General features: G+C 43.4%; 1 protein-coding gene across 2 annotated transcripts in view; it reads left to right on the top strand.

Moving 5' to 3' along the window:
- Sncaip (synuclein, alpha interacting protein) overlaps nucleotides 1-14,613 on the top strand; it is a 60,499-nt gene extending 45,886 nt beyond the window's left edge. Inside the window, exons 8-11 of one of the 2 annotated variants that reach the window (XM_013015590.1) lie at nucleotides 2,590-2,682; nucleotides 3,316-4,384; nucleotides 5,909-5,979; nucleotides 13,958-14,613. In XM_013015590.1, coding sequence (XP_012871044.1) covers nucleotides 2,590-2,682; nucleotides 3,316-4,384; nucleotides 5,909-5,979; nucleotides 13,958-14,042 — 1,318 coding nt within the window. In that variant the 3' untranslated portion in view covers nucleotides 14,043-14,613. The remainder of the gene's footprint in view (nucleotides 1-2,589; nucleotides 2,683-3,315; nucleotides 4,385-5,908; nucleotides 5,980-13,957) is intronic. The other variant, XM_013015589.1, reaches the window with a different exon arrangement.
- Nucleotides 14,614-14,952: the final 339 nt, after the last annotated feature.

The raw sequence follows: 14,952 nt of genomic DNA, 5'->3' as shown, positions 1-14,952 counted from the left end.
CCCTCTGAATATACAAGTGTTCACTCATAAGTGAACTGACATCAGAAAGTCAATTCTTTCTTTGATCTGATTATGACACTGACACCCATTGCATACTAGAAAGCATTTCTGGGGGACTGCCAGCACTGAGAGCCCAGGTGGGTTTCTAGCAAGTAGAAGCTGCGTTAAGGAGCTAATTAGTGCCCAGCTGAGGGACTAAGGCTAGCAAAGCCTTCGAGTATTGCACCAACCAAATAACCATTGCCACAATGCAGAGACGTACCAAAAATCAGAATCAGTATTCAAAGAAAGATTGATAGATTAGAAGAAAAAAAACCTTAAAAATTAATTTTAGATGGAAAATATAATCTTTTAAAATCTAAATGTATATATGTATGTACAGCATGCATGTATGTGTAATAGTGAAATATGCACAAACTATTATATAGTACATGTGGTATAGCTTAGTCGATGCACACATGCATATACATGCACACACACATACACACACACATCCTAAATACAGCTCATTTCAATCAAACAATGGCCAGGAGGGGTAGGAGGCCTAAATTTGTTGTTAGTCTATATCATACAATAATATGGCAGGGTCTTAGGCTCTTGGGAAGCCTCCCTTATTGCTCTGTTTCTACTTTCTTGCCCCTCCCCTTCCAATAGCTAAAATAATCTCTGTAAGCAATCTAGACTTCCTAGAAAATAAAACTTTTAAGACTTAAAACATTTAAAGTAACCAGGCACTGGTGACTCATACCTGTAATCCTAGCTACTTAGGAGACTGAGATCTGAGGATCTTGGTTCAAAGAAACTGTCAGACTCAACAGCCTAACATATGTAATCTTCTGAACCTTTAAGGAAACATTTGCTGGATCCTAATACGTTAGACAACTTCAGTTTTCAATAGATCAGTCATCAGGATGAGATCAAATAAGATCTTAGACTTGTCTAAGGAATGAAATGTTAGGAGTAAAAATGCTGCTGAGAAAAACAAAAAGTGCTGGGGCTTAGGAGAAATATTCTCAGAATCTAACAGGATTAGATTTAGACAGACATGGTAATCCCCTGCAAGAAGTGCTAGGCTTCATCTCTAACCTGTATCTAAGATACCCTTGTTATTTTAAGAATACTTGTAACTCTTCATTTTGCTTTATGTCTTGGCGTGTGTGTGTGTGTGTGTGTGTGTGTGTGTGTGTGTGTGTGTGTGTGTGTGTGTCTTGGTCGTGGGGCTTGAACTCTGTGCCTGGGCGCTGTCCCTCAGCTCATCAGCTCAAGGCTAGCACTCTACCACTTGAGCCACAGCATCACTTCTGGCTTTTTATCTGCTTATGTGGTGCTGAGGAATCGAACCCAGGGCCTCCTGCATTCAAGGCAAATTCTCTGCCACTGAGCCACCTTCCCAGCTCCATGAAATCTTGATGCTAACTGTAGATTAGTTCCCTATTGCGGCCACAAATTACCACAAAATGAGTGGTTTAAAATAGCACCAAGAATTTTGTTACTTTTGTAGGTCAGGTGGCAGGTCTGACAAGACCAAAATCAAGAGAAAAGTTTGCATCACTCTCTGGAAGCCATTCAGGTTACAGACAGAACCTGCAGCTGAGGAGAGGGGTTCACAGTCATCCTCTGTGGCTCACAGGCCTCTTCTCCCATTGACCCCCTCCCCTCCCCGCCCCCCCATAACCCCCCTCCCGCCCGGCCGCTTCCAGCCCCTCCCTACTTCTGGTCTCTTCCCACTACAGAGACACACACGTGACTAGATCGGTTTCACTCCCATGATCTATTTTAACTTTTCCTATTTCAAGATGAGCTGATGGATAGCTGCCTTCCGTTTGTCATGCGGATGATGGTGTAAATGGACATGTTGGGGAACCACACTATCACTACCAAGTCCAGTACAGGCCGCTTCTTCCCATAAAGGAAGAATCAGCTTGATTTGCATATTGCAACTTCTGTATTATGTGCACTTCCTGCAGCCTGTGGTACTTTGTCTTTTCCTTAACTTCAAAGCACATTCTAATACACACACTCTTACATCCAGGGAAAATGCACTGTTACCATTCATTGTTCTCTCCTTCTATAAGAAAATACCAAGTTAGTTCATTGTTAATCTAAGCGGAAATCATGTTTGTTTTGGCTTATTTCTGATATAATTACTTAAAATTCAATTGAGAAAGAGTATTATTTTGAAATACATCCTCCACCATATTTCTGTTCATATAGAGTTAAAAAAGAAAGGTAGAGAAAAAGAGAGTTTTCTTTAAAATGAGATTGTACTATATATAGCATTTTACTTATTTTTACTTACATATATTAAAGTAAGATATATATGTATGTCAATTTTTGTATGTCCATGTATACTCAGATAAATTATTATTTTAATAGGTGTCCTTATAGAAATAATTACACTTTGTTTACTAGTCTTATGAAGAACAAGTCGCTCAGAGTTCATGAATATTGTTTCCTTTGGAAATTTTCTGAACTATGAGTATGGAGATTGACACAGTTCAAGGCTTTTGCCTACTGCATTATCATGAAAATAGTAGTTGATAGCCATACCATACGCTGGAGAATGTATGTTCTGATTGTCTTCTGCAGGCAGACAGTGGAACGAGTTACACTACAGAAACAACTCCAACAGCTTCTAGAAGCCCAGAAATCAGAGAGCAAATCACTTCCTTCCACACCCAGGTAATACCACTCAGGTTGGTAGAAGAAACTCTTTAAGCCTTTAAGAAACCTTTAAACCTTCTTCTGGATTCCTTTCAATGTCTTTTAAGACCATGATGTAGGAAGCATCTTTTTGTACAAAGAAGAATAAAAATGAAATATCATAGGAACGGTGCTCATCTCTGCCTCTGCTACTGACTTCTTCCACACACAGATGTGCAGTGGGAATTAGGATAATTAGGATGTATAGGTTGATAAGTTATTGTAAATGAAATCGAAAAAGCTCATGTCAAATTCATGGGCTGGTGGCACATACCTGCGCTCCTAGCACTGGGAAGTCTGAGGCAAGAGGTGTGCAAGTTCAAGACTAGTCTGTACTACATAGTTCAAGGCCACCCTGAGCCTGCTCCCCAGGGAGACCCTGGTGCAGGAGGGGAAAAAGTAGCGAGATGAAATACACAAATTTAGTAGTCATCAGATATGAAGCATGTAGTACTGAAACTACATTTGACACAATGGAGTATTTGCATGCAGGTGGTTTGGAGAGCCATGAAGTGATCAGCCATGACTGCATGCTTACTTGAGTAATGCCGTGCCATGGCTGAGTGATGTGAACACGGTGGCCATCTTCTCACTTATCCATCTTCCTTCCAGCTCGCCCCCTTCACCAGCTTCCAGGACAGCCCAGTGGAAGGCTGCTGACGCTGACGAAGAGTCTCCAGCCAGAAGCAAGCCAGCAGTGCAAGAGGGAATTCAGGTTCTCGGAGGCCTGTCCTCAGCGAGCCGGCCCAGACCCAAAGCAAAAGACGAAGACTCTGATAAGATCCTGCGGCAGCTGCTGGGGAAAGAAATCTCAGAGAATGTCTGCACCCAGGAGAAGCTGTCTTTGGAATTCCAGGATGCACAGGCCGCCTCTAAAAATTCAAAAAAGATCCCTGTAGAGAAGAGGGAATTAAAGCTCGCCAGACTAAGGCAGCTGATGCAGAGGTCACTGAGTGAGTCAGACACAGACTCCAACCACTCCGAGGACCCCAAGAACACCCCTGTGAGAAAGGGAGACAGGCCCCGGCCCCAGCCCATTGTGGAGAGCGTGGAGAGCGTGGACAGTTCCGAAAGCCTGCACCTGATGATAAAGAAACACTCGGTGGCCTCAGGACGCCGGTTTCATTTCAGCACCAAGGCCTCCAAATCCCTGGACGGCCACAGCCCGTCTCCCACCTCCGAGAGCAGCGAGCCGGATGTGGAATCCCAGTGCCCAGCTGCGGGGAGGACTCCCCCTAGCCAGCCCTCTGGGGAGCACCCCCAGCCCAGTCCCGACAGCACTGCTGCCCAGAAAGTCGCCACGAGCCCCAAGAGCGCCCTCAAGTCTCCATCCTCCAAACGCAGGACATCTCAGAACTCGAAACTCAGGGTGACTTTTGAGGAGCCTCTGGTGCAGATGGAGCAGACGAGCCCCGAACTAAATGGAGAGAAAGAAAAGGAGTCGGGCAGGACCCTCCAGCGGAGCTCCGCGGCTGGTGAACCAGGGGAGCCACTGAAAAGGCCTTTTGGAACCTTCCGGTCCATCATGGAGACGTTGAGCGGCAACCAAAACAACAATAACAACTATCAGGCAGCCCACCAGCTGAAGACCTCCACGCTGCCCTTGCCCTCACTTGGAAGGAAGGCACCAGACGCCAAGGGAGACCCTGCGAGCAATGCCAGCAAGGCAAAGAACAAGGCAGTGAGTTCTATTTAGAGAATCCCCTTGCATAACCCTTGGTCACATGCTTCCTGAACTGTCACACATCCCTGCCCGGTGTGGCCGGGGAGGGAATCCGCAGAAGTAGTCCACAAGCGTATGCAGAAGGCCAAATTCATACGGTTCCACTGAAACATGTTAGTGTAGAGATCCCCTTCCTCTTCCCTTGGAAAATCCTCTGAGAGAGGCAGAATCATTAGAGATGGCTTGATCTTTAGACATCAGAGCTGGGTGGTCTTAGTACACAGTGCAACCACCAGTGAATACAAAATCAAGCCCTGCCTTGGCACTGATTCGGCCTTGGCAAGAGAGTTGGTTCTCTTCTTGGGACCAGATAGCTTATGTACAGGCCCAATGTTAAAAGCACATAAATAGAAACTTCATCTCTAGAGACTTTTCGTTGCTTCAACTTTGGAGTGACCTTTGAAATGAACATTGGCCGTTTTTAACCCAGACCTCTAAGTGTTGATTGGGGGCTAAATAGAGGTGAAGAGCTTTCTAGTACCCAGGGGATGGGCGCGTGTGACATATGCTCTAGTTTATGATTGCATTTATGGGGAACCACGTGCCCTCTAATCTGGGATTTGCATCCAGCAAATAAGAGATACAAAGATTTCTCTGAAGCAGTGTTGTCTGCATATCCTGTGCTAGTCACATCATGAAAACGCAGTGTAAAAGCCAAAATGCAAAACTCTCTGTTGAAAGAAATAGCTGAAATCCTCCATCATCCTTGCTAGATAAAACACTCACCTGGTACAGTGCTGGTGGCTCATGCCTGTAATCCTAGCTACTCTGGAGGCTGAGATCTGAGGATCTCAGTTCAAAGCCAGCCCAGGCAGAAAAGTCCATGAGACTCTTTTCTCCAATAAACCACTAGAAAACTGGAAGTGGCGCTGTGGCTCAAGCAGTAGAGTGCTCACCTTGAGCTGAAGAGCACAGAGACAGCGCCCAAGCCCAGAGTTCAAGCCCCACAACTGACAAAACACACACACACACACACACACTCACCAAAGGGTCTGAATCTCCATAATTTATTATTTGCTATAATGTTAAAAAAATCCCAGTAAAATGAAGTCTAAAAACTACCTAAATTCATAATCCAAGTCAAGTTTTAGAACCTTCTTGACTGTATTTTTAAATTACAAATCAATTTCCTCTGTAAAAAAAAAAAAAAAACTTCAGCATCTATATCCAATTTTCAACTCAACGTCCTTGTTTTGAAATCTAGAAAAGGCACACTTGTGGTTAAGTGCCCAGACCTTCTGTGTTAAATATGTTTAAACTTAAAACTGCCATATGTCAGATTTTTATGAGTAGCTTAATAGGGTCTCTGGATCAGTAGTAAAAGAAGCATCGTGCCCCACCCCTGGTTTTGCATGCTCCTTAAAGTGGATCCTGAGCTGCTGTGCCCTGGTCTGTTGCTAGCATGCCTCACGTTTTCTGAGACTTGTGCACGTGCTGAGCTTGTTGCATGTTTTCCGATGATTTTTAATTGCACCTCTTTAGGAGATGTACGGCAGCTGCTTCAGTCTTTCTTCTAACATGCTGGTTGAAGAGCATCTGCGTAACTCTGCACGGTACGTGAGGCTCCAAGATTTATTGTGCCACATTATTCTTCCTTTGCTTGAAACGCATGAGCTTGCAAATTGTGGACCTGTAGCACTCTCGGCAGATGTGACACTATGGAAGCAAAAGAAAGTTGGGACTCTTTCTCCAAATAGAAGTAGTCGATGGTAATTAGCTCTTTGGAAAATAGGGACTTTGTTCCAGCCTTAGTCAGAAGAATCAGCTTAGTTCACAATATTACTGTGTTTCTTATTTGAGTTTAACTCTCCATCTTTTTTCTAAATGGAACAATGGGCATTGAGATTAAGTGTTTTGTGAGCCTCTGATTCGAATCAGAGCTGAGGGTCAGAGCTGGAGCAGTCTCGGTTCTGAGTGCTGGCTGAACGGTTCTTCTGTCCCTTCCTGCTGATCTCAGAAGTGAGGTCTCACTACACTGGAACTTCCCCAGCTTCACACGGTGAGCTTTCATTTGGGTCCAGAAACCAATCTGGAAGACCCAACAGAACAAGTATCTTTCTTAAACAAAAATTTACCACTCACATGCATGGAGTATATGTGCACAAGGAGAGAGGACAATGCCACCAGTGACTGGGACATCTCCGTGGCAGCGTCCTTCTGCAGCCCACGGTGTGTCCTGTGCTGACTGGGCGGGCGGGCAGGCGGGAGGCGGGAGGACCAGCCGGAGAGCAAGCCAGCCAGGGGGACTTGATGCCCTCAGTGATGCTTGACTGGGGTTTTTTGAGAAAAGGTAAACCCCAAATTCATCTTAAAAAGAAATCATTCCTTTTAAATCATTTGAACAGTTGAATAAACAATTGAATTACATAAATGATGGCATGCTGTCCATCACTCTTCCAGAATCCTCCAGAGAAAGACAGACAGACAGTGTGTGCTGTACGTCTGTGTGTGTGTGTGTGTGTGTTTGAGTGTGTAAATTTCAGTTCAGAATACTAAGGTGAAAGAAACTAGAGCATCTCACTCCTCTATACATTAACTATACATAACTCCGCTATACATTAACCTATCCTTTATGACAGTTTTAGATTGGCATGTGTTTTCCATAAGAAGTGGAAGAGATTCTTAAATCTTTCTTTGCTTCCTTCTTACCTTCCTTCTATCCTTTCTTCCTACCTTCCTGCTTGCCTGCCTGCCTTCCTTCCTCCCATTCTTTCTTCCTGCCTTCCTTCCTTCCTTCCTGACTGCCTTTCCTCCTCCCTTCCTTCCTTCCTTCCTTCCTTCCTTCCTTCCTTCCTTCCTTCCTCTTTTTTGTTGTTGTTTGTTTTGTTTTTGCCAGTCCTGGGGCTTGAACTCAGGACCTGGGCACCGTCCCTGAGCTTCTTTTGCTCAAGTCTAGCGCTCTACCACTTGAGCCACAGTGCCACTTCCGGCTTTTTCTGTTTATGTGGTGCTGAGGAATCGAACCCAGGGCTTCGTGCATGTTAGGCCAGCACTCTGCCACTGAGCCGCCTTCCCAGCCCCTTCCTCTTTTGTTCTCTTTCATTCACTTCCATTCTTTCCTTATTTCTTTCTTCTCCTTGTCTTTCCTCTTCCTCCTTCCTTCTCCCTTCTTCCTTCTTCATATTGAAGAGAAATTATTGGTCTGTTACTCAGAACCGCTCAAAGGCAGGTAGAACAAACCTGATCGATTCCTTAGATAAATTATGGATGGTTAGGTGCTGGTGGTTCACCCTATAATCCTAGCTGAGATCTGAGGATTGTGGTTGAAGCCAGGCCAAGCAGGAAAATCCATGTCAAAAAACCAAGACTGTCAAAAAAAAGCCAAAAGTGGAGCTGTGGCTCAAGAAGTAGAGTGCTAGCCTGAAAGAAAAAAAAAAAAGCAAAAAAGCTCAGGGATCATGCGCAGGCCTTGAGTTCAAGCCCCAGGACCAGCAAAACAAAGCAAAACAAAACATAAACCAAGGTGAATTTTTCTAATTAAAATGAAGATTTCTTAAAGAACTTAAGACAAGAGTAGAATGTTGGTGTGAAAAATAACTAACTCTCGTGCCTGCCCCACTTTGCCAAGGCAGGAACCCAAGCAGTCATCTGCGGGTGATCACTTCAAATCTTGGTCCAAGATTTGCTTGGCTAGCAGGTGGCTCCTTTCTAGGTGGCCGGCTCGGCCTTGGGAAGGGTTGGAGCTTCTGAACACCCAGTCAAGGCCCTGGGAAAATGGGTGGGACTTTGGGTCTCAGGGTATGGATACTCTGGAATCACATTTTAGTTTCTACAATTTTTGAAAAAACAGAGACAATGCAACATTTTAGAGTGTGTCTGTTCTGTGGAGGGATTTCTGTTAGCTATTTATTTTTCTAAATGACACAGGGTGATAGCATAGAGTCTAAATTTCTTCTTAACACCATTTAAAATTAGATTCAGCCTTATTATTTTGAACAGCTTTTCCCACTATGTTTCACCTGCAGAAGATGGCTTGGTTTATAACGAGCAGATTTATCTGAACTTTCTCCTGCAAAGGATAAGTTGGTTTCGAGTTATTAGAATGCAAAGGAAATATTTGCAATGAATGGTCTTAATACACCAACGAAGCATTCATCTCTCCAGAGTTTCAATGTGTCTGAAAACTATAACGTGGGAGGTGAATGTTGATCCAGATACCCACAGGTAGAGCGTGGTAACGCCAGCTACCTCTTCCCCACCCCCCACCCCTCACCCTCTCTGACTACACAGCACTCCTACTGTCTGAGTGGTTATCAGCAGGTAAACCCTGACCCAAGCACCAGCACTAGAAGAGACTCCTTAAAAGTCTATGAAACCATAATCGCTATTATTAAGGTTTTTTGGTCAAATGAGTTAGTCACAGTAGAATCACATGCCCAAAGCCAAAAGCCCAAATTTTCCATAGACTTCAAAGTTACTCAAAAGCTACTTCAAAGAGAGTAATGTGGTGAACCCATGGTGGCCAGACACAGCAGGTCTGTGGCAGTGGTCCCCTGCTGGGCCCCATAGAAGTTACAGAGCCAAACCGGCCTTGGAATCGGCCATCCCAACAGAACTGCCTCTTCATTCCAGCAAGCTAATCCTGCCTTAGGAGAGCTCAGGAAACCTGAGAATAAATGATTTAGTTCTTCATCTCTGCCCACCTTGCCTCTCTTTCCAAAAGCCCACTTACAAATTGTATCCTTCCAAGGGTTGGCCATCGCTGGGGACATCTTCGTGCGTTTCAAAGAGCATGTCCTAAGAGGGTTGGCAAGGCGAAAGACAGCCCCGGAAAAGTTGGGAAGATGCCACCTTTAAAACAAGAGCGTGAGAGTATGGCTCAAAAGCACTTGCTAGCAAGTGTGAGGACCTTAGGTTCAATCCTCAGCACGCGCGCGCACACACACGCACACGTACACACATAACACGCACACACACACCCCAGAGGCTAACTTATCAATAAACTCTCTAGGATGGAGTTTTTCATTTCTTTATATGTTTGTTTGTTTACTTATTTATGAATGTATTAATTTGTTTGTGCCAGTCCTGGGGCTTGAACAACTCAGAGTGTGGGAGCTTTCCCTTACCTTCTTTTTTGCACTCTACCCCTTGAGCCGCAACTCCATTTCTAGCTTTTTTTGGTGGCTTATTGGAGACAAAAATCTCAGCTCCATCTCTCCGAGCTGGCTTTGAATCTCATCTTCAGATCTTAGCATCCTGAACAGCTAGGATTACAGGCCTAGGTCGCGTTGTTTTTTTTTAAGGAAAAATAATAGTGGTAGTTTAATATGCACCATACAGAGACTTTGCCAGAAAGCCTTCTGATACTGTCAGTCAGACTTTTCCTAGGCGGAGAGCCGTGCGGGGACGCATTGTCCCTGGACCACATCCTTGGGTTTTGCTGAACCCGAATCAGGTCTGGTCCCTGGACTCGGGAGGTCATAATCAAAGAGAATTTTTAAAAAAGACAGTTAAAATACCAGAAATGAAAGCACACCTGTGCCGCGACCCCACATAGCTTCACTAAACCCCATTTGAACTCCCAGTGTCTCTGTTGGTGCCTGGCACATAGGTGAACCTCAAAAATATTTGCAGAGAAGCAGAGCTACAGGGAGAAAGGCGAAAGAGAGAGATAAAGAGAAACAACAGGGAAAATTCTGGGCCTGTTATCCCAGAGCGGGAGCGCTCTGCCTGCCGCAGGCCTGTGGGGTGGTGGCGCCTAACTCCCTCTGGTGAATCTGGCTCATGATGACATTTTCATACCTTCAACCAAAATCCTTTCTTAAGAACATAGATCACCTGCATCCGGGGCTTTCAGTGAAACTAACGGAGGTCAGAGGGCCAGCAAGCTCTTTCTTCAGCCAACAGTGGAAGCACATTCGTGGCAGGCTGTGGGCGCTCATTCGTGCTGCGTCTGCGTGGTGGAACCAAACGCTGTGGCTGGCCCAGTCAGTGTTTTAGTTACTTGGGGGGAAAAATCTGTTATATGATTTTAAGCCTTTTCTGTTTTTCAATTTTGGTCACTCAGTGTGTGCTCTCATATCCAAAAATGAACGCCAGGAGAGCAAGTTATCAGAATGATTCAGGCCAGAATTATCCTAGGACTTTAGTGCTTCAAATACTGGTACCTCAGGACTTGACGATCGAAAGGTTCAGGCAAGTTGGGACTGCTCTGATATTATTCAGTTGTGAGGTGCTGTTTTACTTGTTTGGATTCGGCTCTCTCTGATCATCCAGGTTGTATCCTGCAGAAAGCGTATGCTTTTGAGGGCTTTTGTTTTTGTTTTTGTTATGGTGGCATCAAAATTTGAACTCAGGGCCTTGTGCAGTTACACAGTCACTCTTACCACTTCAGTCACTCCGCCAGACCCTTTTTATGGTCTAGTTCAAGCGCAGGGCAACCTGGACTGCAATCCTCCTATTTATACTTCTGGTTTTTTGCTGGGATTACAGGCAGATGCAACTGTGCCCAGCCACTGACTGAGATGTAGGCTCCTGAACATTCATGCTCAGGCTGGCTTTGGAGCTGGATTCCTAGAGTTGTGCATGCCAAGTAGCTAGGATTACAGGCTTGACCCATGTCACACCAATTTGTCACACAGCACCCCTGGTATTAAAACAGAAATGTCCCATCAAATATTATCTGTAGAACGCAACCTATGCTTTTTTTGAATTCTTTATTTATAATAGACTTTTTTTTCTAGTCAAGATGATGTGACACATACGAGTAACACTCACATTGTAATAAAAGCTGGCTGTCCCCAGTCTGTTTTGTCCCTTCTCCTACTCCTCGGACTCCATCCCTTGCTTTGGCTTCCACTATCTTCTCCAGTATTCTTTATGTCTAGATAACATGCTCGTGGACATTTTCAGTTTCAGATAACATCCTCATTATCTCTTGGCATCCTGCTACAGAAGATAAAGATAACCACAGCATTCCAGATGCTTTCTAAATATTTACTGGTTTAATATTCACAACGACAAACGCCACAGATACTGTAGCAATGATGGTTACAAACTGTGGAGCCGGGATTTAGATTTGATCAGTCTGGCTCCAGACGCTATATTCTTAAGAGAGAACCACCAACAGAACATCTAGCTCTCTTAGCATTCAATCCCCTCTTTCGCTTTCAGCTAAATCATTTGAGCTTTGGGTCAGGCCTTAGTGTTCATTATTGTTCTTGCTCTTAAATATTAATCACAATGGTTTGGTGTGACCCAGTAAATGACATGTCTCCTTCTCATATGGTTAAATTTTCCCCTGAGAATAATTACTCTATTTTCTTAGATTACAACATGCTAATCAGACACTTTTTGCTTAAGACAAAGCCCATCTTTGGTTGCATTCAGACAATTCGATTGTCTTACTTTCTCTCTTTTGGAGAGACCTGCTCCTCTGCCTTTGTCCGTTTGTCCACATGCCAGTCTACACTCTCCTGACCACCTGGCTTTCGCATCGGCATCATCCCCAGAGTGCCTTTGGCTGCTCACCTATGTCGACACTACCGGCTGAACCTGTCTGCCTTTTCCTTTTCTCTGTCTTTGCTTGATTACTTATTTGTGATTAGGCAGACATGTCTTCACACCAAGGAAGATGGTAAGTAATGAGGTTTTTGTGACCTTGTAGACCTAGAATATCTTAAATTTGCTGGATTAGGGGTGTTTAGCTGTGTGTGGAGTACTATGAAGAATTCTCTGGGATTCTTTTTTTTTTCCTTCGGTTGTGGGACTTGAACTCAGGGCTTGGGAAACTGGACTTTTGTGTTGAGGCTAGTGCTTTACCACTTTGAGCAACAGCTCCATTTCCAGTTTTCTGTTGGTTGATTGAAGATAAGAGTCTCACAGATTTTCCTACCTGGGCCAACCTCCAACCACAATCCTCACATCTCAGTCTCCAAAGTAGCTTGAATACATTGCTTCATTTTCTTTTACTTCCTTATGTCTGTAGAGAAAGCCTAGATCTTTTCAGATCATTGACACTTTAGGTGCTTTTATGATTCTTGTTTTTCTTCCTACTATTTTGACTTCTTGATTCTTGGCCATGATATGAGTCTGTTTTCATTCCTGTGATGGTTATTTTAAAAAATGCTTTCATATAATTTAAAAAAATCTTTTATCCTCCAATTTCTCTGTTTGGGTCTATGATTATTAACCAGCATATGAAAAAGATACAAGTAGGTAAAACTACAGGAAGGGGAAACTAGCTTAGTACTTGTGAATTTTTCATGTTCTACTCAGTTACCATGTGACCAAACACAAGGCATTCTTCTCAGACTTTTCAGATTCAAGCTTAGTGGAGGGTAAAGAGTATCAGAAGTGATGCCAATGTGAGTAAAATATGAAACCCTCTTGCATATGCTCATCACCTGACATTGCTTTGATCCCAGTCACCTGACTATAGATTGCCTTGATCACAGTCACCTGACTGTAGATTACCTTGCTCAAGTCAGTACGGTTGAAGAATTACTTCTGGAGCCAAATTCAAATGTGTTCAGACAGCATATTGCTGCATGAGTAGTTTATTGCTTAAAGAATAGTTCTTATGACATAACGTCTTGTACATCTCATTGTTGCAATGGGTCCACCTGTATCCCTAGTTAAATGATTTGTTTTTTCCCTTCCCCTCCACAAATTATACAAACATCAAATAGAATGAAAGCAGGGGCTATACTGTGGGGGAGGGACATACAAAGCAACAAAGAAATCATCTTATAATTGCGTTAGAAACAATTGCATGAAAGGAAAAAAATATTTGAATATTTATCTTGGGGTTCATTCCCCTAACATCAACTTATCTGACCTTTTCTGCTTGACTCAGGCATATACTAGTTATTGCAAATAAGGGAAACCATGGGATCTATGTTTCTTTGGGCCTGGCTTACTTCATTTAATATAATTTTTTCTAAGTCTTTCCATTTCCTAACAAATGGGGCAATGTCATTCTTTCTGATGGAGGCATAGAATTCCGTTATGTATATATACCACATTTTCTTGATCCATTCATCTACTGAGGGGCATCTGGGTTGGTTCCATATCTTAGCGATGGTAAATAATATAAACATAGTCGTGCTGGTAGCTTTAGTGTGGTCTTGTTTGTGATCATTTGGGTAAATGCCCAAAAGTGGGATTGCTGGGTCATAGGGGAGCTCTATGTAGAGTCTTTTGAGGAACCTCCATACTACTTTCTAAAGTGGTTGAACAAGTTTACACTTACATCTTTGGGGGGGAGGATCAGGTGGGGGGAGGGGGGAGTATGGGAAGGGATGGAAAGGGGAAACAAAGAGGAGGCAACAATGCTTGATAAGAAATGTACTCATTATCTTGCCCATGTAATCGTAACTCCTCTGCACGGTATTTTCACAATAAAAAATAAAATTAAAAAAAAAAGAATAGTTCTTACGAAAAGAAAATGACTTGCCTTTAGGAATGAGGTCTGCTTCTGTATGGTTTGAGGATGGATAATTTCCATTTGGAGTGAGCTGTTTAGGGACGTGGCCTGATGCCTTGATCATCATTGTATAATTTGAGCCTGTGTTTTCTCCTCTTTCTTAGGCATAATGACACCTACAGAGAAATGAAGAAATCCAGAAGCATAAAGCACATTGCTGAGCCAGAGTCCAAAGAACTCTTCTTGTAAATCACGTTCCTGATGTCCTCACTGCTGCCCATTGGACTTCACTGGACGACCCACTGTGGAAATAGACCCATGAGCACCACATTCACCAGCAACACTTGTCAGGATGCCTTAAATGTATATATCGTATGAAACCATAATAAGATCCATTTGTGGGTGATATCTGTGTGTATATGTATATATATATGGATGGATATATATATATATATATACACATATATATATAACTTGGTTCCTGAAAGATGCTGTTTAAGAGCATGGTTGGGCAAATGTATGCTTTTAAATATTGGATTGATTCAAGCTATGTGAAGGATGTTTGCCAAACCACTGACGCCATTTCTATTCTGTCAGTTGCATGAGTGTTTGCTAATGGTGGTAGAACTTCTCTTTCCCCAGAACACAGGCAGCTTTGGCTCAGCTCTTCAGTGACACCAGGTCAGTGGTATTGTCAAGAATGTTTTTTCTGTCATTTCTACTTTTTTGTATAAGGGAAATAAAATGATGTTAACAGCCACCTATAAGCTCGGGGCACCTACTTTCTAATAAATGCAGGATGTTCTGATTTCTAAAGGGCTTTGGAAGTATTTTGATGGCTGATATTTGGTTTCAAGAACAAACTTCCCCGTTTAGCTGTTTTCCCCTAGGGGGTCAAATAAAACATTCTATATTTTATTAAGTACTAACGGACCAGACAAGTATGTAAAGTAAGCCAATCCTTCTGCCTTCTCAGATCTCAGCGTTGACATGGGAAAATGCTAATGACGACCAAGTCTTTCGTCCCCTCCTTGGGTCCCTCTCTTTTTCCTCTCTCTAGCACATTATGAGGCTTGCCTAATCCCGTCCGGAGACAGCACGGAGCCCGGGCTCATTCCAGCCTTATTTTTCTTGCCGCCCTTTCCATCCATGCAAGTAG

This window comes from Dipodomys ordii, unplaced genomic scaffold (assembly GCF_000151885.1).
Source record: "Dipodomys ordii isolate 6190 unplaced genomic scaffold, Dord_2.0 Scaffold27, whole genome shotgun sequence".
Taxonomy (NCBI): domain Eukaryota; kingdom Metazoa; phylum Chordata; class Mammalia; order Rodentia; family Heteromyidae; genus Dipodomys; species Dipodomys ordii.
The sequence above is the reverse complement of the archived record's forward strand: the minus strand, read 5'-3'. Positions and strand labels throughout refer to the sequence as shown.